Source organism: Rhamphochromis longiceps, linkage group LG20 (assembly GCF_057381845.1).
Source record: "Rhamphochromis longiceps isolate RC_006_pf linkage group LG20, R_longiceps_female_GT1.1, whole genome shotgun sequence".
Taxonomy (NCBI): Eukaryota; Metazoa; Chordata; class Actinopteri; order Cichliformes; family Cichlidae; genus Rhamphochromis; species Rhamphochromis longiceps.
In genome coordinates, this window is record NC_140576.1 from 21289336 (window position 1) to 21312378 (window position 23043).

Sequence of the window (23043 nt, forward strand, 5' to 3'; positions counted from 1 at the left end):
TCATTGTTACCTGAGCTAATAAATTCCAATTGTGTCTGGCTCTCTAACAGTTACAGAATAATACATAGTGAAATGGTATTTGTGCTGAAAATGAATATTTTTATACTTTGCATGAAAATAACTCAGAACTATTGCAAATTACTTTTCTTTTAATCAACGAAGTGAACAATTGACTAATTTATGGCAGCTCTGCCATACAAATGTTTAATAATCTATCAATGTAATATCAATCTGTTATCGTTTAACAGCTTTTCAAAAGGAGTTATTCTTTTGGTTTAAAAAAGATTAAGTGTACAAGATCGGGCAACAAAAAAACAGCACGAGTACATACTGGAAAGTATAATCTGGATCTTTGTTAGTTCAATAGAGAGAAAATAGAGAAGGTTTTTTTTTTTAATCAAATTGATATTGACAGCAATTTCTTCCCCTCTGCTGTTGGACACATGAACAATAACCATATGACTGTTCCCACCACTAACACATGACCCTACGCTGTGTCACTGCATCATTCCATGTTTGGCACTGATCACCACCTGCACTCATGTATATATCTTTCTACGTAGCACTCTTAATTCTTATTCTCATGTATATATCTCATGTATATCTCATGTATAGCTCATGCACATATCTTTCTACGTAGCACTTTTAATTCTTATCCCTACTTTTATTTTTTCATGTCTATTTAAGTGCTATTTATGACACTATTTAAGTGCTATTTATTACACTATGTTTGCACTGAAGCACCGCAGCAATTTCCTAATGTTGTAAACCTGCTCAACATTTGGCAATAAACCCCTTTCTGATTCTGATTCTGATTCTGATTAGATTTATCTCCAAAGGACAGACTTCCAAAAAATACAGAAAGAAGAAAAAAATAGCATTTGGAATAGAAAGAAGGGAGGTTTTTAAGAACTAACAAATTTAACACGACTTTTCTTTTTGTATTTTTTTATTAACGTGAGAACAATACGCATACTGTCCAAACCTGGCAACCCAGAATCCACGTCGTCATTTCCGAAGTCGAAGAATAGGGTACGCTCGTTGTGTTACCTTGCACCGCCCGCCAGCCTCTTTAACAGCCATACACATGTGCTGTCATGATCGGGCACACATCGAGCGGCGAAATAACTTTAAAGCAGATGTTTAAAAAGCTGTAAGTGTGGTGCTGTGAGTGAGCGAGGTAAAGGAGGGGACCTTTGGGTACACCATTACCGATAGATAGTAATCCAGAGCGAGGGGAGCGGAGTAGCTCACTACACCAAAATGGCAACCCCCTATGTGACAGATGAATCTGGTAAGGCTGATGCATGTGCCAGACCTTTGTCTCAAAGAAAATGTATCTTACATTTTAAATCTTACAGCTACAGGGGAGAGATAGCCCGTCTTTCGCCTTTGCAGCATTCATCGTTTATAGTTCCCCGACACCGCCAACTGAAGGTTTTCTATGTTGCAGCTAGCTAATGCTAGTAACTAAAAATGGCTAAGTCTTCCGTAAAGCTAGTTAGCGTGTTGCTAAACACTCCAGGCGCACTTTTTAGTTATTAGAGTTAAATCACCGTTTAACATAACGCTTATAGGTGTCAGACACACATTTCCATGGTGCTTAGGAAAACATCTGGATATTTGACTTTAAATTCCGTGTAGAGGGATAATCTGTTAGTGGCCGCAACAGCTAGAGCTAACGCTGCTGATGCCGTGAATTAAGCTGATGTTGTCTTAGACTGTCACTGTATTAAGTCCGTTTAGAGGCTGTAATTTAATCCAAAGAACATCTGTAGTAAATAAAAACATTTTTTGACTGTACAATTGTTAAAAATAACGGAGAGTTGTGAATTAATAAAAGCAGATAAATTTGATTTGTTATTCACTTATTTTCCAAACAAGCACAGTGACATCTAGTGGTGTGTAAACCTTATAACAGTCCTTAAACAAGTTTTACCTCTGTGTGCAATAAACTAAATATGTCCCTGCATTTAAAGAAAACTCTAGCACTGTTGTTGAGATGATCTGCAGTAAAGCCACTTTCACACTTGCTCACTGTAATGATTCTGCATGTGTTGTGTTTTGGTGTGAAGTTTCTGTGACTGTGGGGTCGTTCGATTGATATGTGTACAACTTTTTAAGTGGTTCACAATGTGACATGAAGAATGTATTCTATGCACATACTTGTAAACTAAGTTGACTGGTTAATGTTCTTTTCTTTATTTTCAGCTACATCAAGTTGTTGTCTTGGATGCACATATTAAACACATTAAAGGGAATGTATATTGCTATAAGTCACCTGTTTATTTTTTACTAGGCTTCATGGTTCACTGCTTAGACCTTGGCTTTGTTTGTGGTATTAGTGCCTTTTGAAACATTTTTTCCATGCACTCAAAAATATAATGACTTGCAGTGTGCTTATTTGTATTAAGCTGTCCAAAGTTTGGTATGTAACTTTGAACTGAACCGAACAATGCAAACCAATTTAGAGTCCACAAATTGGGGAAAAAGTAAATGCAGCTGAAAATGTCTTTATTTTCCTCTCTTAGCATAAGGATTTGTTAGAGACCTTTAAAGTTAGAGTTAGCTCCTTGGTTTATGGTGGACTTTTGAGATTTGCTAAAATAATCTTGCAAAGTAGGAACATGTTAGTATCACATTTTATGGGTTTTAAAATGCCTAAAATGTATGGAAATCCATAAAAAGCACTGTATTAACGTAAGATTCACAGTTAATACATGTAGTTGGTCGGGGCCTTGGGGCTGCAGGAATCTCACACTGTCCAAGTCTTTCTTTTAAATCATCAGTGTTGCCTTTCTGGGAAAACATGGAAAATATCCAGTGAGAATAGAAGCAGTAGACATTTTCAGGTCACTCCTGCACAAAGGTGTATGTCATCTCTAAAATGCTTTGCCTGTTTCGCTTCAGGGAAATACATTGCTGCTACTCAGCGACCTGATGGAACCTGGAGGAAGCCGAGGCGAGTGAAGGACGGTTATGTGCCCCAGGAAGAAGTCCCTGTGTAAGCGCCCTTCTTCTTTCCCTACAGTGTACACACTTTCTTTTTGTGCATTTGTAGGGCTGCATCGTTAATAAAAATTACTCATATACTATTATTTAAATTGCATTTCTCTTGCTTTAGGTATGAAAACAAGTATGTCAAGTTTTTTAAGAGTAAACCAGATCTGCCCCCTGGTTTGAACCCAACTGATGCAGCACAACCAACACAACAGCAGCAGCAGAAGATCCCCGGGTGTGGGGACAGTGACACAGCTGGTCTCTCAAAGTCTGCCAAACGCAACATGAAACGTAAGGAAAAACGAAAACAGCAGCAGCAGCAGGGCCAGGATGGAGATGCGGACGTGGAGTCGGTGAGCAACGCTGTCGAGAATGTGTCCATTTCAGAGAGCGACAAGTCTTCAAACAAGACGGCGGCGCCTGTTTCTGCGGCTTCTTCCATTGACTCTTCAGCAGCGGCGGCTGAAAAGGCTAAGAAGATCAAAAACGTAAAAAAGAAGCTGCGACAGGTTGAGGAGTTGCAGCAGAAAGTGGACTCAGGGGAAATAAAACAGCCAACAAAGGATCAGTTGGAGAAGCTGGGTCGGGCAAAGGCCTTACAAGAGGAATTAGAGCAGCTGGAGCAGGATTCCTGAAGCAATAAAAGACAGCAGAAGAGTTGGATGAACTCAACGTACAAACTACACACAAGAAGGGACCCTTGCAGCTTTTGTGATCATAGATTCCATTAAACATATTGTACCTATTTGATATTTGTTATGAACTTGGGAAGTGAACACAGCCCCAGCACCGTCTGCATAGCAGGTGTCGCATCTTAACCACGGACAAGGTTGTTTTATAGATTCTGATAAATAACATTGTGATTCCTCATATACTTGTACAGGAGAGGTTCTTCATCCATAAATATGTTTAAACGGATAATTGTGAATTGTTTTGTGCGTGTCTGTCCTCTCCGTTTTGTACTTTTCATCACATCACGAGGACTCATTTACAGAAAAAAATAAACATGGAAAAAATAATTTTTTTGTCAAAGAAAATCTGGTTTGTTAACCTTTCTGTTTTGGAAATTAACATTCTTGTCAATGGTTGGATGCCCTCTTGTAGTCTCACTAATGTTGAGTCTTCACAGTCACTACTTTTATTAAAATACAAGCTGTGTAAAGTGCTTTTGTGTTTTTAAAGTGGAATATGTTTTAAAAAGCATTTACTTGCTCAGAAAATAAGACTAGGGGTGATGATCTATATTTTTGTTTTTATCTATAAATTACATTTAGAAGTCGGCCATCTTGATACAACTTTTGTTTTTTCAATAGTAAGAGGGCCATGTGACACATCAAACTTATTGGTAATGTCACAAGAAAAACAATGGTGCTCGTGGTTTCAACGTAACTTTATTCTTTCATGAGTTATTTACAAGTTTCTCTTTGTTCACAGCCATTGACATGTCGAAGAGGTTAACACGTGAGGAGCGGATCGAAATTGTGTTGATATCTGGTGAACGCAGTAACCGGGTCATTGCAGCAGATTTCAATGCAAGACACCCTACGAGACCACCCATCTCCCATGCTACAGTTAGCAAACTGCTTGCTAAGTTTCATGAAACTGGTTCAGTGTTGGATTTGCCAAAATGTGGAAGCAAGAAAACTGTCACTAATGAAGAAACATCAGTGGCTGTCCTAGCTTCATTCAGCAAGAGCCCACAGCGTAGCACTCGCCGCATGTCACTGGAGAGTGGCATTAGTCGAACATCCCTTCTGTGGATATTAGCTACTCACAAATGGCAACCTTACAACTCCAGCTACTGCAGCATCTCAACGAGGATGACCCAGATCGGCCCCAGAATTTGCAGAATGGGCAAAACAAAAACTGGAACAGGACCCTCAGTTCAGGCAGAAGATTTTGTTCAGTGATGAGGCAAACTTTTATGTGAATGGTGAAGTTGACAAACAAAACCACCGCTATCGGTCTGACACTAACCCACATTGGATGGATCCCTCCAAGACTGTTGGAACAACAAAAGTGATGGTTTGGTGTGGTATATGGGGTACAACGATAGTGGGTCCATTCTTCATCAATGGAAACCTCAAGGCCACTGGATATTGAGTTTTTCCAGCAAGATGGTGCACCACCACATTATGGGTGCCAGGTCCGAGCATTCCTAGATGAACAGTTTCCTGGAAAGTGGATTGGTCGTCGTGGGCCAGTTGAATGTCTCCTGACCACCTTAGACTTTTATCTTTGGGGTCATCTGAAGGCAATTGTCTATGGTGTGAAGATACGAGATGTGCAGCACCTGAAACTACGGATACTGGATGCCTGTGTTGGCATTTCTCCTGCGGTGTTGTTATCAGTGTGTGAAGAGTTGGAGAAGAGGGTTGCATTGACAATCCAACACAATGGGCAGCACATTGAAGACATTTTATAAGTGGTCAGAAACTTGTAAATAACTCATGAAAAAATAAAGTTACGTTGAAACCGAGCACACCATTGTTTTTCTTGTGACATTACCAATAAGTTTGATGTGTCACATGGCCCTCTTCCTATTGAAAAAACAAAAATGTATCCAAAGAGCTCCATTGCTGTTCCAGCACTTTACAAACAGACTCATGAGCCATGTCTTTGACATGTTCCTCTACTCCTTGTATGCCTTTGTGCAGCTTTGCTACCATTACACTAAGTGCATAGATGATATGCCATAGTGAGCCTTGACGGGAGCAGCTGAAACAAATACACTGATTAATCCTTTTGAGTAACATTTGCTTTAATATGAAAAAAAAAACCCATTAAAAAATACAGAGGGTAGGAAGCACATTGAGTGATCTAGAGAGCCACCAGGAACACCAGGACAGAGACACTTAATGCTGGACAGGCCAGACAAATTTGGACTACCCCTTTCATGCAAAGGGTTTGGCATAGGGTCAAAACTAACCAAAAAAAAAGTGTGCTGTTGTAGAATTGTTGATAGCCTATACTTGAGGGATGAGTGGTCCTGATGAGGATGTTATATTAATGATTTTTCTGGCTCAAAATGGACCGCTGGGATGTAACATAAAGTAAGAATGAGTCATCCACATGTAGTCAAGGCAAAGGGGTCTGTATTAACTTAAGTCGATATATTCTTCTGTTATGTTTAGTCATTTGATAAAAATGTACCTAAAGCTTAAATAAATTAAACCCCACTTATAAAAACTTCAAAGTCATCGTTCTGACGATTGTCCAGTATTTGATATAAGCAGGAAAGTCCCTATATAGGCTATCTTTATTATTAATATGTTTGAATGTCTATACTGGTAGCTGTTTTCCAGTCTGAAACCTGGGCAGGCTCACAGGGATTACCTGTACAGTTGTGGCCAAATGTTCATATGACATGAATGCCATAGTAATTTGGGGCTTTTAAAGATTTCTTTAACCCGTTCTTTTTCCAGGTTGGAATGATCGTACAGCATACAATTAGGTGTGCAAGTTTGGATTTATTTTGGGTTTTCTTTAATCCACACAGGGTACACAAGTATACAACATACAGGCTCAGATATTTACATAAAACTTGCTCTAGTAATTGACTAAATGTCCCTTAGCAAGTTGCACCTCAACCAAATGCTTTTGGTAGCCATCAACAAACTTTGGTATAATTCTGGCTGATATTTGACTAATCTTATTGGCAGAGTTGACAGAGTTCTTTTAAATTGGTTGGCTTCCTGACACAGACTTGGCTTTTTTCAAAGTCCACAAATTTTCAGTAAGATTGAGATCAGGGCTTTGCGAAGGCCATTTCAGAAGCTTAATGTTTGCCTGCTTTATCCATTCCAAGTCATTGCGGCCAGATGGGTCCAGATGTGTGATTGGAGGTTTGAGCCTTGGTGGTTCCTGTGTTGTTCATGAATATCCTAATGAGTGTCCTCTCATCTGACGGTGACAGTTTGGATGTATACTTTTGACCCCACTTGGATTAAAGAAAAGGTGTATGCTGCACAATCATCCACCCTGGAAAAAGCAGTTCAAACAAATCAGTAAAAACCCCAAATTGCCCTGACATTCATGCCCATGATGCGTGTATGTAAGCTATTAACCACACAATAACACTGATCTCATTTTTTAAACTTTGTGTTTAATAGAGGCATCCACCATCTTGATGGTGCATACAAGAAAATCATGATAGATCCACTTTAATATGTTTGCTTTCCTCCATTAGAATTAGTCAATCAATGACAAAGCTTATGCCTTAAAGAGCCAGAGAGGCTAGATAAAAATTCTCTTTCTTGGTGAGGAATCAGGGATGGTCTCACCAGGAGATGTAAATGTTTTAAACCCCAGGAGTTTTGCCGTCTCGGTTTTTATGAGCCTTTATTCCACAATGAAACAGCAGAGGAGGAGGCGTACTCTGTCTCAGACACGATTTGTAGCAATGGTTACACGGGGGTGTCATTGTTTTTGCTTGAATGGGCTCCTACTTTGAGAACAATATAATTAGCTGTTGTCTCATTGAGGATGTGTGGTTTGTTGTTGTTTTTTATACGGCAACCACAGGATAAATAACGCTCAGATATTGTGGAATAAAGTGCAGATTTCACAAACATGAATCACATGTGAGCAACTCGGTAGCATTTCTGTTACATCTACCACAGACATCCGTTATAAAGTAATACAGCTTAATTAAAAATCAAGAAAGTGCTTGTCTTCCACCACAATGACATAACTGGTCGCAAGACGGCACCTTTATTAGGTAGTGGGCAGCTCATCCACATTCTAAAAAAAGTTCATTCTTAATTTATTTGCTTCCTTTGACGTAAACAACATTACTCTGAAGTTATTCTTACACCCTTCAAGACAAATGGCTCTAAATGATGGTGTCAGAAGGCGTGATCAGGTGGTTAACATCTGAAATATGTGTTGGTGTTTTGCAGTCGACACATCACATTCCTTGTAAATATTTATTATGTGGTTTCGAGGCAGGTCCTGAACAGACACTTGACAGTATAAATACTAAGACACCAACTTTGACACAGTTATAGAAGAACGAACACAGAGAAGATGGATAAAATGATGTTTGGAAAGACACACAGCTTATTTATCAGTTGAAAAGATCAACTTGCCGCATTGGATTCAAAGTTGTTGTTTTTTCTATCTAGTAATGGAAAAAGACCCAAACTGGAAAATGGAATACAGACTGGAGTTAATGGTGCTTCTTGTTTTGTTGATAACAGCTTCATCTATCGCCCTGAGCAGAAAAGATACCACAGAAGCCATGGTAAGAAAATACAAAACAAGCTGGATCTGCTGGAATATAATCTAAAATATTAATGTAAAAATCACAGTCTCCGAGTCTAGAATTTGCATACAATTCACTGAGAATTAAAATAGAAATACTTGGAGCATGCACTGCTGTCCAGTTTTAACATTACTTCCACAGAGATCAGCAGAAACTGGATTTTTAATTGTCTTAAGCTCACCAATGTCACTGTAAGGCCAGATCTCTATATAATTGGCACAAATGGAAGTAATTCCTCAGCTGGTAATGGAGCATCTATATTCAGTCAACCTCACCTCACCCATGCTGAGATTATTTAGTTTCAGTGACCAAAAATAGTCAAGTAACATGTCAAAAAAGAAAGAACAATTGTTTTAATCTGTTTAGTAGAGATCAATAATTTAATATCCCTCACACTGTCTGTCATTCTTTTAGGTTTACTTAAAGAAGTATGGCTACCTGCACATCCCACTGGACAGTAAAGTTCAAGATTATTCACATGAGCAAATGGCGGAAGCTTTAAGGTTAACCATCTTATCAGTTTACATTGTCCTCATTTACTATTTAGACTTCATTTCAATTGAAAGTTCAAACTTTTTTTTTAATGTCAGAATGTTTCAGAAAGTGACCAACCTGCAGGTATCAGGAAAACTGGATTTAGCCACGCTGGCAATGATGAATAAACCTCGATGTGGCCTCGAGGATTCTTTCGATAACAAATCTCTCAAATATCGAGTCCTGGGTAGGTAACGGTATACATATTGGATTTTTAATGTGTAGTTTATGTGCATATAAAGGATTTTGAATTATAATTTCACAGGTTACTGGCGTAAGAAAATGCTGACGTACCGCATTTACAATTACACTCCTGATCTGGGTCAGGGAAAGACTCGCATGGCCATCCAGAATGCTTTTAAGTACTGGAGTGATGTGTCACCTTTAAGGTTCAGAGAGTTGGATCAAGGAAGAGCAGACATCAAAATCTCATTTCACAGAAAAGACAAGACGTGTCCAGTACCCTTTGATGGCCGAGGTAGGACCAGCATATGAACAAAGAAACTCCAAAGTTTTGTGATCTGAGTGACTTCTGGTATTTAATTAGAATCCTTGCTTCATCTTTAGGCCGTGTTTTAGCGCATGCTGATGCCCCCGAGTCTGGCATTGTGCACTTCGATGAGGATGAACTGTGGACAGAAGGGAAGAGTTCTGGCTCCAACCTGAGGATTGTAGCAGCTCATGAAATTGGCCACGCTCTAGGCCTGGGCCACTCACAGTACTACAATGCACTGATGGGACCTGTTTACAATGGATACCGCTCTGACTTCAAGCTTCATCCAGATGACATACAAGGGATCCAAGCTTTATACGGTATTGCCAAAATGTTATTACAGCACCATATGAATATATCTTTGAAGTACTATTTATGCAACCTGCAATGCTATCCCTTTTCAGGAAAGCCAGAGAAGATTCCTGAATCCAGAAATCCAGGACAGTCAAGGCCAGGAGGAGTTATTCCAAATCCATGCAAGGCCACTGTGGATGCAGTTATGTTGGGTACAGAGACTCTGATGCTCTAATACAAATTCCTTTATATATGCTTTGCTCTGTATTTTGTTTAACAAAACAGGAAGATGCTTCTAAAGATATTTTTTCTCCTACATTTTGCCCCTGCAGGTCCTTTGCGTAAGACATACTTTTTCAGTGGGCAGTATGTGTGGACAGTGTCCAACTCTGACTACAACACTCCCATCCAGATTTCCGCACTGTGGAAGGAGCTGCCAGGAAGTCTCAGTGCAGCTGTTCACTCTCCGCGAACTGGCAAATCCTACTTTCTGAAAGGTTTATTCAGTAGTTTTATCAGCAGCGTTCAGAATGTTTAATTCCAGCTGTGTGTTCTGTTTGGTGTGTTTTCTGAATTCAAGTGTCTTTCCTCTGCAAACATCCTTTCACAGGAGACAAATTATGGAGATACACAGGCTTCAAACTTGACCAGGGCTTCCCCAAACGTTTGTCCAACATCCCTGCAAATATTGACTCTGCTTTTTACTTCAATAAGAACCAGAAGATTATCTTTTTCAAAGTAAGATGATTTTCAGTCTTTTTGTTGTTTTTGATATCTGAACTCAGTCAATAATTTGCTCTTTATTTCAGGGCTCTGGATACTGGCAATGGGATGAAATTGCTCCGACGGATTTCAAATCATACCCTAAACCAGTTGGACAACTCTTCAAAGGGATGCCCAGCAACACTGATGCTGCACTAACGTGGACTAATGGTTATGTATACATATTTAAAGGCACCGAGTATTGGCGTGTAAACCAAAACTACCAAGCAGTGGAGAAGACCTACCCTCTCAACACTGCCTTGCGCTGGATGCAGTGTGACGACTGAGCCACCAGAGGCCACTGGGGACTCAACATTAGCCTTATCTGCACAATGACTTGATTTAATAACAGTGAAACAAGCTCACAGTATGGGTATTGGTTATGTGGGTGTGTGCAATGATATTTGCTTCTCAGTCCTGTCATGTTGAGCAAAAAAGGAATACTAAAGCTTCCACTTACCTAATTAAACTAACAAATAAACTAGTAACTAGTTAAAATAGTTATCTTTAATTATACATACTTCTGCTTCTCTTCCACTTTAACATTAAATAAACAGACCAATCAACCAGGATAACAGAGGAGAGGACATTAATCACAGAACACGTGAGGAATACTTCTCTGTAGCCTTCCCCCGGTTGCATTTTATTGGTGTATGTGTACATTATGTCAGTATATTATATGAGTTATATCAAATGTTGTTAGGGTGCCCTTTTTAACGTCTGGCCACAAATGCCAGATAAAGGAGTCTTGGTAAAATCTAAACGAATCAAATAAAACCAAAACAGATTTTTGTGAAGCTCACGCTGCTCTTAACAAAGCAGGAGTCTTAAGAAGTCAGAGCAGGTGGAAAACACCTGTGTAGTTGTGCATGCAGTGTCTTTGAAGGATAAGGTCACTTTACATGATAAGAAAGTCAACTTCAGACACGTGAACAAGATCAGCAGGCGGTTTTCACCACATGGAGATCTTCCAAATACCTAACTTCTGTGTTCACTTTTATTTAGGCACCAGTTTATTATAATTAATTAAAATGAAACTAAAAACTACAACTCGATGTGAACAATTGAAATAACTGAAATAAAAATCAGACTTTGAATAGGCTGATTGAAAATTATATTGTGCATTCAGAAAACTAAGAATTAATTTTGCTGCCGTGTGGTTCTATTGGAAACATCAGAAGACTTTGTTGTATGTGTTTTTCCGTGACCGTAATTTTTCGATTACACTGTTGTGTTCTAATATCTATTCTGGACTTCTTAGCACTTGCCCTTAACAAATACCACCCACATAAAAAAAAAAAGACTGTATTAAAACTGGACATCGTCAGACCATAAAAAGCTCAATTGTGAAATGTGCAAACCAGCGGAAACTAGCTGAAGCTACACTGAAATGAAAACTTTAATTCAAAATGAAATGAAAATTAGAAGGAACAAAAAAATTGAAACTGTATTTACTCAGACAGAAGACAACGGCTCAAAAATGTGAAAAATGTCATTTCCACTTTCTTTTAAAATGTCTGTGCACAGCAAATCCAGCATGTCCAAATTAACACTGTCGGATTTGATTTCAACACTATTAAAGTGTCTATATGGGTCCACACCAGAGAGTGTTAATTTAACTCTTTTTGGAGAGTTGGTACGTTAACTCTGATTTAGTGTTAAACACCAAATCTGTCTGGAGTTGATAATTTAACACTTGGTGTTAAGAGTTTATATATTAACTCTCAAAGAGTATTTTAGTTTAACTACGTAAGAGTTATCTTCTAATTCATTCTAAAAAATGGGAATTTTACTGTTCTGAACTTCTAGAAATTTCTTTTGGAAATAAACATTTACTAAAAAGACGCAATGGTTTTTGAAAAACATTTATTCTGAACTGTGCACCACAATTTCAAAACATTTTCTGAAAGATGTAACAGTATACATGTTCTCACTTTCATTAGAATTTTGTTTATCAAAAGGTCTGACATGGTAAATGCAAATAACAGCATTCTCATCACTTATTTCTTCAATACAATATGCATGTCCTTCATTCATCCCTTTGTGGAACTTCAACGCACTTCTGCTCTCCCCCATATTCCATCTTCACAAGCATATCCTGTGCGGAGATCGAATATAAATTAGTTGACACTAATTAATGGCACAAATAATCCAGTAATCAATTGCAGCACAGTAAAAAAAAAAGAAAAAAAAAGGAATCCTCTTTGAGCCATTACTTGTGTAAAGTATTTTCCCAAAAGACAAAGACACAGGCAACAGGTAATACTGAACTAAATGTAAAACCTCAACCTTTTTCATTTTTACCTAAACCGTGTGCACAAAACTCTGGAGGGATCTATGCTAACTTAGAATCCAGTCAGGACGTCTGCTACTGCTGTTTGCTCGTTTTTTTTTTTATTTTGTTTTTTTTTTTATGGGCGATCGTTTTCAGGCTTCAAGTAGCACCATTATACCAACATTTACATTCTAGACATTGTTTTAGGTGTATTTGACCAAAAGTTTGACTGAAAATTCACATGCAAGCTTTTTTCAAGGCTGTGGTATTTGCCCGCAAACAATACCTTTCAGCTAGCTAAAACAGAATATTATGCTATCAGCGAGCAACATGGCTAATGCCTTTCACACAGCTTTGTCTCAACTCCAAAGAGCCACAGAAGTAAAAGCTCATAATAATAATTGAAACAATCTTTGAAAAAATGACTTACCAAGCATGGCAAACAACTCAAATATGTAGAGCAAAATGTTCTGAAACGGCTTCACTTCAGCTTCGATTGGAGCCGTGCTGGGGGCGGAGTCTGTGAATTTACTCTGTTGGTGTCATAGCCCCTGTAGGAGTTCAGAGTTAAGAGGTCAAGAGTTAATGTTTCCATTTTAACACCTCCAGATTTGACAGAGAAACACTCATTTTTAACACTCGATTTTAACTACTATCATTTTACACCTCAGAGTTACATTAAAAGAATGTGACTCTGCTTAGAGTAAAATTAACTCTACTTTTGCAAGAAGACTATTAACACCAAAAAATTTAACACTTTTGAATTTGCTGTGTGGAGAAGTTTTTTGCTACGATAAACATCATTCTGTACAAAAATGTCCATAATATCATTATGCATGTACAAGGACAATAAAGGGCTATTCTATTCTATTCTAAATCCTTGCACGTAAAGTGCAAAGTTAACATAGCTGAACAGTAGCGACATTAACTGAAAAAACAAAGGGTGGGAAAAAAGTGGAATTAACATTTAAACAAGTGTGAATAAAGGGAAGGTTAAGAACAAAACTGACATATTCATACATTAAAATTAAATTATAATTAAAACAATGTTCCAGAAATCTTGGACCCATTTTCATAGTGTTCATAGACTTCTTGTTTTCTTCTTTTCTGCTAACCTGAACCCCACAACCATAAAACTGTATAGAACAAAGTGCATTGACCAAGTGGCAACATCCAGAAGGGACTGCAAATCGAAGTCAACACTGCAGTTCCTCAAGTGACCACTTGAGGCTGGCTCCGTAAAGTGAGTCTGTACTCAGAGACTCCAGTGTTAAAAGGCCAAAGTTTAGCTATGGCATATTTACAGTCTAGTACAAAAATGGCTTTGTTCTCTATAATTAAATCCCTCATAATAATTACAGGTTTTTTGAACTGTTTAAACTTTCAAGGCTGGTAGCTGTCTATTATCAACTCTGAAAAACTTCTCAAATCTGTTTGTATCTTTTGGAGCATTTTTAATACATTTATATACCAAATCACATGGCTCGCTTAGCACTAATTATAAGGTATCTGTGTCTGCATGATGCATCCATGCAGTTTACGGATCAAGCTAATGGTAATATTAGTAGATAACTCAGCCCATTTGTCCAAATTTGGTCACTTCTGATTCCAAAACATGCAACATGCTAAAGAAATGCTGAAGTAAAAGCTTTAAAACTGGATTTAACATTTAGACACAAGAGGTTCTTGTTTGTGAAAGGTCAGAGAATGTAAACATGAATGACATCTCGCTCTGTAATGCTGGCCAGCTGCATTCTTCTTTTATAGCAGTGACAAAATGGTGTACAGAAAACAGCTGTACAATTACTCCAAGAAGGCGTGTGGATTTTTTTGTGACCTAGTCATGATTTTTTGGAGGAGATACAGTTTCTGAGTCAAATGTATTTGTGACCTACAAATAGGAGAATTTTGATCTAGCCTCTCCAGAACAGATATCTTCAAAGAAGGACAACACACCAGAGGAGTATAGATGGATTAATAACAGTACAGAGCAGAGGAAAAGCATGTTTTATTTAATCTCTTAAAAATAAGGATGTAACCTTCAAAGATGAAATAACACATCATCTGGTTTTCAAATTCAAACTTGAACTCATAAACAACTAAACACACTCTTCACAGTTTTAATACCATCAGTGTTTTCGATGCTGCTGACATTCTTATCTTTGGTATGATTGCATAAACATCACGTTGCTGATTTAATGACTCTTAACATAAGACAATACCCAAAACAGCTGACTGTGAAGCTGTCTGATCAACATTTTATTGGTCTACCGTTCAGAATTATATGTTTTATGTATATCCTTGGTTTCATTGCATGTGCTGGCACACATTTATCTTTTGTAGCTGTAATGATTACATTTCAGTGCAATCTAGATGTGTTACTGATCTATGTATGTACACAGTGACATAAGCAGAGTGTTTAAGATTGTAATGATATTGCATGAAACAAAAGAACTCATCTGAGAGTTAAACTGCTCAAAGGATTTAGTAGTCATGGGCCTGATGCTGTGTTGAGGTTGCATTAATTTGTCTTGTCATCATTCAGGGGATGATCTCCAAGTACCTCATATCAGTCTGAGCATGCTGATTGTTATCTGATGAAGCCAGTAATAAGGATTCAAACCACAAGTTGAAACTGTGGAAAGGTGTTTGTGATGGTCAAAAATTCAAATGATTAATTATTCCTCAGACATATGTAACCTATAGTTGCTTGAAGCCATGTTAATCAAACTGTGAAGACTGGAGAGGAAGTGGTCAGAGGCACCATGGAGCCTGTTTCAAAGTCAAAGTCAATTAGAGTGTGTGTGATAGTGCTGACGGTGCTTTTAGAGGAGCCGGTTCCCATCTGACGCTCCTGAAGGCTCTGAAGATAACTCTGCAAGGCAAACAAAAGGAGGATGCACTGTTGTTAAACTGGCCATTTACCATGGAGACAAATTATACACAGTGAGAACCTAGAACACTCTGGTGCTCCACAAAGCTGCAGTGGGCCTTGTTTACCAGTTCATGTATGAAAAGTGTGCTAATACTAATGTATACTTGTGTCATGTCAATTTTATTTATCTAGCATATTTTGAAAGAGACAGAAGATAACCCAAATCATTTCCAGGCAAACGTATTTACATTCAAGGTCTCCAGCAACCCAATTTCAAAACCCAAAACTACCTAAAAACTTAAATTAAAATACGATAAATAAAACAGCAACAGAGCAACATAAACAATTGTATACTTAAAAAAAAAGAATTCAAAAACAAGAATAAATGATAAATAAAATCCATCCATCCATCCATTTCCACTGCTTATCCCTGGTTGGGTCGTGGGGGTAGCAGAGAAGCCCAGACCTCTCTTACCCTAACCACCTCCTGAAAGGAGGCCATCATCTGATGAAGCCAAAAGAACCACATCATCTTCAAAAAGCAGAGATGAGATCATTAAACCACCAAAGTGGGAGCCTTCTGTCACTTGCCTAGAAATTCTGTCCATAAAAAGAAGTGCCCACCACAGCATATCCCGAGGGATGAAGTCGATTGCCTTCACAAAACAAATGTAAACTGATTGGGCAAACTCCTGCTCACTCTTGAATATTCTTGAGAGGACAAAGAGCTAATCGGGAATTCACGGCCAGGACTAAAACTGCATTGCCCCTCCTGGATCCAAGACACAACTTATGGGTGGACTATCCTCTCCAGCACCCTGGCAAAGACCTTTCTGGGGATGCTGAGAAGTGTGATCCCCCATGACGCTGGAGCATGCTCTCCAGTCCCCCTTCTTGAGGAGAGGAACTACCACCCAAGTTTGCCAATTCAGAGACACTGTCTCTACCTTCCAAAGGCATGTTGTGGGTGTCAGTCACACAACATCCAGTGCCTTAAGAAGGAGTGGTTTAACTATCATGGTGACCTCACCTTAGTGATGGCCAAGTTGCCCCCTCATCCATCCATGTCGATGGGATTGATGTGATCCTTGAGGTATTCCTTCCACTGCCTATGTGCTGAGTTGAAGTTTGCAGCTCCCACCTGCACTATGCACCATTTGAGTATAATACTGCTTTCTCCTCTTGAGTTGCCTGACAATTTGCCAGAAGCACTTTGGCAGCCCTTGATTGCCATCCAACACACATTGTGTCTGACCCCTCCTCTGGGTGGTGACACCACAAGAGGGTAGCCCTATATTGTTGCTTCAGGCTATGCAAATTGGGAAATTGCACTGTATATCAGGAAGTTGCAGTAGTAAAGGTGGGAGGCAATAAAGCAAAGGATAACTAAATCCTTTAGGTACATAGCTAAGTTTAATATTTATTAATGACTTAGAGTTGGTAAAAATGCTCTTCACAACATTACTGACTTGATTCTTATAATTCAAGGAAATAGCAATAAAAACATAAAGATTTTTTTACATTTTTGACTTATGTAGATATGGATAAACAACCAAGTGCCTTGGCATCTGTTATTATTATTATCTGGAATGGATAAATAAAATATGAACCAAAAAGCACATCAACCATTTGAATCTCAGCCACTGACCGGTGCCAGGACATCCCCAGCATAGCGTTTCAGGGGTGGAGGCCTCCGTTGGCGGTGATGCTGAGGTCTTCTCCTTGACTCTTTATTTGCATGTTTTTTTGCATATTTCTTCTGTTTTTTATGTGCACCTGGATGCATTAAAAGGGGAGAACAAAAAAACATAAAACATGAATACACAACATCAAATAGGGAGGTTGTGAATACAGCCTTGAGTTAGAGATTGAATTAAACTTACTTCCATTGTGTGACATTCCTTTGGCAGTAAACCACCATTGCACCAGCACTCCGGTGAGACTCAAAACAGGACAGATTCCAGTGACAGCCCAGTCAAACCAGCAGAGTGGTCGTGGAGCAGCTTGAGAAAATATATCATACACTTGATCTGGCAATACAAATGCCCCCACCAGGTAATCTGCACACAGCATGACTGCAGTTGCTCCAAACACAGAAGTGAAGATTATGCTGAATAGTTTCTGCCACTGGAGTGTAAAGACAGCAGCGGCCATGCTGGCAGCTAGAACAACACTGAGAGGCACCCAAACTGGAGTAAGGCTGTGAAATTGTCCAATAACCACCAAGATGGAGAGGGAGAGAAGGCTTCCCAGAAGTAAGCCGCTGATGAGGAGTCCCACAGTTGTCATTAACATGGTCAACAGTCCACACAGCACAGCCACACCAAGGCCAATGCCCGCCTTGGTCTCTGCCTGCAGCTGGGTGCTCAGTGCAGGTTCTTTATGGTACAAGAGGAGCATGGCTGCCGAGCTTAACAGGAAGCCTGAGAAGAACATGACCATCTTGAAGCAGCGGTATCCTGGGGGAGGGTAATAAAAGAAGGTTAGAACCAGCTCCAGTGTTAGTTTTAATACTGATTAATAAGCAGGCAAAGCATAGGCATCACTGGATCAATTAAGGAATATTGGTTTGTATTTGTAGGTTTTAGGTTTAGCTTATGTGCTTAGATCACCTAATATTTTTGTCATGTTTCTTCAGGATTTTGCAGGATGTAATGTGTTAATGTAACTACATTTTATTTGTTAGTAATGCAATAATGTAAAGCACCACACTTCAGTCATTTATTATGTCCCCTTAACTGTTATATTAAAGTTACAGTTATGTAATTGTAAAAAATTGCATTGCAAAGATTCTTTTGTTAACTGTGCCCAAAACACATCAAACAAACATGTTTTTATTCTTCATAAAATCAAATAAACTTTATTAGTCTCAGAGTTGGGAAAGTCACATTCTTACAGCTGCAGTGTGAACAGAAATAAAGTGACGCACTGTAACTTAGCAATAATAATAATATTATTTTAGTTTTATTGTAGTTTTGGTGGGATTTTTAAATGTGCTTTGTTTTAGATGTAGCAGTTGGAGACCCAGCATGTCTGTCTGTTTCCCAGCTTTCCTCCCTCCCATACCCACTCTTTTCTCTCTCTCTCTCCTTTTCTTTTTCTATCTTTCATGTCCTTTCTGCTTCAGCATAATATACACATAGATAATAGCATGAATAATAAAAAATAAAATAAATAAAACAATAAGATTAACAAAAGGAGCCTACAGAGAGCCCATAGTGCTCCTCTTGGGAAAGCAGATGTGTTTGGCACAACAAAGCATTCAGACCATGATTCTGCTTGCTACAAGGACAGGACAGATGTTTAAGAAAACAAAAACAATAAAAGAATCTGTAAAAAACAGATTAAAAATGTGTATTATCCAAGGTAGATGAAATATTAGGTCCACTATTTTTTTTTTACCTTATATGAGCCACAACAATAAGAGCTGATTGGATGACTCTGCAGATGCTGATGGTTCACACACTAAAATACCTTTTCATTCACAAATTTGTTCCAGCATTCATCTCCAGCTCCAGGTGGGGAGACTACAGTGATTGCTCTCGTTCCTTTACAGTTTTGTGGCTAATACCACAGGTTACCTTTAGTTATAGTGAGAGACATGTTTACTAGTGTCTATGAATACAAAAGATATTTATTTTGTGATATGGAAAGGCGTATGGTGAAGACAGTTATGGCAATGTTTTAGATTTCTGATGAATTTTTTTGGGTGGATGGTTGTGGATGATAGTAGACAAAGCTCATTGTTTGCAGTGTAATTCTGCTGTACATTTGCCCAATGCTTCACATGACTCATTTGTATTCTGGTGTCCTTTGAGTCTCTGTGGGCAGGCCACTTGCATGTGCATGGCAATCACTAACCACAGAGTTGCATAAGTGAATACAACTATGACAGCACTCTCTTTGTCTGCACCACTAAAACTGCTTTTTTTAAATTCCCCATTATTAATTATTGACAGTTATACATTTCCTCACAGTGCGTTAGTGTTACTGGAAAAACAGACTTTGGCAGCATGTGTGTTTGCGTAATGTCACATGTTTTAGGCTGCAGGTCCTTGTGACACAACACTCTTTATCACACTCAGTTTTTGTGTTGATTGAATTTTTCTCTGCATATTTTCTCAGTAATACCAAATAAATATTGGTTTTAATACTGTAGTATATTTTCTCCCTGTGTAGCTCTACATAAAAACAAATCACTGTCAGTGCTGACAGGAGCAGACTTCAGCTTTAACTTTAGACCATGAGTGTGTAACAGGTAGCACTTCATATATGCTGTCTCTGTCAAATTCAGACACAGGACTACCCATCTGCCTTCTCTAGCTTTGGGCTTATCCACCCTAAACCCCTGGCAGCCTGCAGACACCTGCCACTGAGGCTTTAAGCCATCAGGTGAGCTCTTGAAACATTTAAAAGCGGAGTGGACAGTTAGATGTAAAAAATTTAAGTAGTCTTTCCTTAAATTTGACGTTAATAACATTATGATTACGTACCGGAAAAGCAGTAGATGAGGCCAAATGAAAGGCAAACAGAGCACACAATAGATGGGATGACTTCATACTTCATATTAATCTCAAGTGTACATATGTCCACTTCACTTAAGCCAGCTCCTGGTTTCTCAGTAACATAGAGTGAAGTGAGTGCCATCTTGGAGGGTTATTACTTCTGGTGGTGAGCAGCTGGTGTGGACGTGAATCTGTTTTGCTCATTGAAAGGACAAAACTGGAACGGCCTGCATTTTGTATCCAGGGAAAGAGGAAGCTCCTGAACCAAGAGCATGTACTAAACTGTTTCCTGTTGTGCACCTGCAGAAAGAAAAGACTGTTTATGACTTCTACAGCAAAGACAAACACAGACCCAGTTCTATTTTTTCCTGCACTAACTTGAGATTTATTAAACATCAAGTCTCGTCTATCCCGGAAATTTCTCCAATGAAAACACAACTTCCATTCCATATGAGACATCATAAAGTTTTTAAATGAAGCATCAGTCATATTTGGGTGAATTTATGAGAGGATGTTGCTCTTTCCCATGTCCAATTCCCTGTTCAGGAACCAAAGGAGGAAACTGGGGTTCCCCTTGAGTTTCTCTTTTGTTCAAGAACAGGATACAGATGAGGAAATGACCTTGTGACTTGATGCCATTGTAATACGTATGTATTGTCCTGAACATGTGGTTAAGTATGGTTAAGTTTAGTGCACAAGATAATGAAAAAAAAACAGCTCAACAATAATACAGTATATTCTATATGGTGGAATAGATGTACTCTAGCCTCTAGCATAAGTAAAACTAGCTAAAACAGTACAGAAACAAATGAGTTCTGCATTCAGAAAACCCTTTAAGTACATAGTGATTTAAAAGTTTGCATTCTGGAGAAGGACTGTAGCTTATAATTAACGATGCATCACTTTAATGTTGTGGATAGTTATTATGAATATTCAAAAGAAAAATATTTCCTGATTAATTTGAGTGAAATTGGGGTATACATTTCACTCAAAGATGGAGACATTTATGCAAAGCATAAACCTATTTTCCTCCACTAGAAAAACAGAATAGGATTACTTATCAGCTAAATTAAAACTATTTTGTTAGATATTTTATACACTCATTATTAACTGCATAGATCGTGTTTACACACTCTTCATCTTGGCTTACAGTGCAGCTGTCTAGCTACAGGGTGTATTATTGTAAAGACTTTATAAGCTGTTCAGGCTGATCCTACAGTCAGCAAATGGAATTATAGGGGCTTTAGCAGGTGAGGGATCCTCCTGTCAACTCCTGTGTCCTCTTATATAGATAAAAGCATAAACACATTTTCTAGCAGCTAAATAATCCTTGTAACATTAAAAACATAAAAAAAAAATCACAGCTTCAATACAGGAAAAGCCACTAAAATAATTATTTTTCTACTAGTTTGTGAGATTCAGTGACAAAAAAATGTTTTGTTTTCATTGCAGAAACAGTCAGTATGATTATCTATAGAGCTGAACAGAATAACTACAAACAATAAAGAAACCACAGTCTCTTAAATGAAAACATAATTTTAAAAATTCTGTGACCTACCTCAAATGCCACATATCTTCACACTGTAGAAGTAAACTTTCTGCGAAAAACAAAATATCCTCATTAGCTGTTAACCCCAGGGAAGAAGAGAGAGGTCCATAGTTTGTCAAAAGTTTATGTTGTTCTCTCTGAGAGCTGTGTGTGAAATCAATGTCCACCGCAGTAAGTCCCTCATCTGTGCTTGTGAACAGCTGACGCCTGACTCTGAGAGAGAGAGAGACCATCTGCCCCCAGCGTCAATACAAAGCTGCTACCAAGTCCAAGGCCGGACCAGCTGAGAGTTCAACTCTCACTACCCAGGATCCTGCTGGAGCCACAGCACAGTTCAGAGTTTATTTCAGTCAGTGTGACTTTTCATTAAGGTTAAATTCAGTTTGCACCAAAACAATATTGTTTTAGGCTCTGATTTGTGTTTATTCATAGGATCTCCCCACAAAAATGTAATTTAATCCTTTTCATGATGGGTTGCAAACAGTATTCTAAATGTGTGTGTGTGTTTTAACCATGTTAAAGTGGGTGCCTTTAAAGTTTTAGTGCTATATATAATATGAACCTGCATTAAAATTTGTGAAGGTACTTGTGGTCTTAAAGGGATGATGCATACTGACTTAAGTGATCCCTGAGCTTCTCCTCTACTGCCACCATGAGGTTGAAATTTAACAACAACTTTTAGCTATACTTTGTTTTTAGTGCTAATCAGAATCTTAGCATGCTAAACTAAGGTGGTAGCATGTAGGCAACATTATGCCTACAAATCTCAATAAGTCAAGATTTGAAGGAACTGAGCATGAGTTATTGAAATTTAGAGTAATAATGTATTTGGTAATTAGACTGCAATGAAGCCACATAGCATAGTGGAGTCCAACAATGGCAAGGAATAGAAGAGGACCCTCCTGGAGTTTAGACGCTGGTGGTGGCAGAAATGGTCAGGATGACGTGGAGATGTAGAGGAGGCAGGAAGTAAAAGTCTGAAAGGCAGAATGACAGGAGAGCATTGAGATTTAAACTATGTGGAACAGAGGCTGACTGGCTCCCAGAACGCAGGTGAGAAAAAGACTGGGCCAGAGTGATGACAACATATATATCTTTGACTGCGTGGGAAAGAGGAAGTAATGCAGAAAAAAGAGCAGCGTGAATGCAGGTAAATGAATGACCAGAGAACTTCCTTATTGAACTTATTGAGCTCATATCTACATCTGGACTGCAATTGCTAAAATTAATGTTTTATCTCAAAGCTGCATGCTACATAGGGGACCTACATGTGCTCGTTGTATTTTGTTCCCTGTTATATTTGTTGCTTTCTTTGTGTTTGTGCCCTCCTTGTGCCCTTGTCTCTGTCATCAGGGCTTGTCTTCATGGGTCATTGATAGTTCTTTGTTTGTTAGCTACTTCCTGTTTTACTTTGAAGGTTGTTTTTTTTCTTTTGACTTGTTTTGGTTTCACTGTCTGCTTTTGTTCCTTTCCCTCCTTTGGGATTGTCT

At 38.5% G+C, this 23043-nt stretch overlaps 3 protein-coding genes across 3 annotated transcripts; 2 read left to right on the forward strand and 1 right to left on the reverse strand.

Moving 5' to 3' along the window:
- Positions 1-1032: 1032 nt before the first annotated feature.
- pym1 (PYM homolog 1, exon junction complex associated factor) lies at positions 1033-4162 on the forward strand. Its single transcript, XM_085394362.1, has 3 exons — positions 1033-1294; positions 2911-3004; positions 3125-4162. Exons 1-3 carry the CDS (start codon positions 1264-1266, stop codon positions 3633-3635), a joined length of 636 nt encoding a protein of 211 aa, XP_085250488.1. The 5' UTR covers positions 1033-1263; the 3' UTR covers positions 3636-4162.
- Positions 4163-8128: 3966 nt separating this feature from the next.
- Positions 8129-10792, forward strand: LOC146645232 (matrix metalloproteinase-19-like). The gene is made up of 9 exons (XM_085394356.1): positions 8129-8245; positions 8681-8769; positions 8857-8987; positions 9066-9278; positions 9368-9613; positions 9698-9799; positions 9920-10084; positions 10198-10325; positions 10397-10792. The coding sequence occupies exons 1-9, from the start codon at positions 8129-8131 to the stop codon at positions 10634-10636; spliced, it is 1431 nt and encodes a 476-aa protein (XP_085250482.1). The 3' UTR covers positions 10637-10792.
- A 3833-nt stretch (positions 10793-14625) lies between these two features.
- LOC146645233 (transmembrane protein 198-like) lies at positions 14626-21752 on the reverse strand. Its single transcript, XM_085394359.1, has 5 exons — positions 21563-21752; positions 19993-20304; positions 17383-17958; positions 17148-17275; positions 14626-15499 (listed from the first exon to the last, which is right to left on the reverse strand). Exons 2-5 carry the CDS (start codon positions 20144-20146, stop codon positions 15350-15352), a joined length of 1008 nt encoding a protein of 335 aa, XP_085250485.1. The 5' UTR covers positions 20147-20304; positions 21563-21752; the 3' UTR covers positions 14626-15349.
- Positions 21753-23043: the final 1291 nt, after the last annotated feature.

Coding starts and splice junctions, on each gene's coding strand:
- pym1 (XM_085394362.1), top strand. CDS start 1,264: ATGGCAACCCCCTATGTGACAGATGAATCTG. Junction 1,295..2,910: donor CTATGTGACAGATGAATCTG/GTAAGGCTGATG, acceptor GTTTCGCTTCAG/GGAAATACATTGCTGCTACT. Junction 3,005..3,124: donor CCCCAGGAAGAAGTCCCTGT/GTAAGCGCCCTT, acceptor CTCTTGCTTTAG/GTATGAAAACAAGTATGTCA.
- LOC146645232 (XM_085394356.1), top strand. CDS start 8,129: ATGGAAAAAGACCCAAACTGGAAAATGGAATACAGACTGGAGTTAATG. Junction 8,770..8,856: donor CAAATGGCGGAAGCTTTAAG/GTTAACCATCTT, acceptor TTTTAATGTCAG/AATGTTTCAGAAAGTGACCA. Junction 10,085..10,197: donor CAAATCCTACTTTCTGAAAG/GTTTATTCAGTA, acceptor ATCCTTTCACAG/GAGACAAATTATGGAGATAC.
- LOC146645233 (XM_085394359.1), bottom strand. CDS start 20,146: ATGGCACTCACTTCACTCTATGTTACTGAGAAACCAGGAGCTGGCTTA. Junction 17,276..17,382: donor AGGAATGTCACACAATGGAA/GTAAGTTTAATT, acceptor TAATGCATCCAG/GTGCACATAAAAAACAGAAG. Junction 15,500..17,147: donor CTGGGGATGTCCTGGCACCG/GTCAGTGGCTGA, acceptor TTTGCCTTGCAG/AGTTATCTTCAGAGCCTTCA.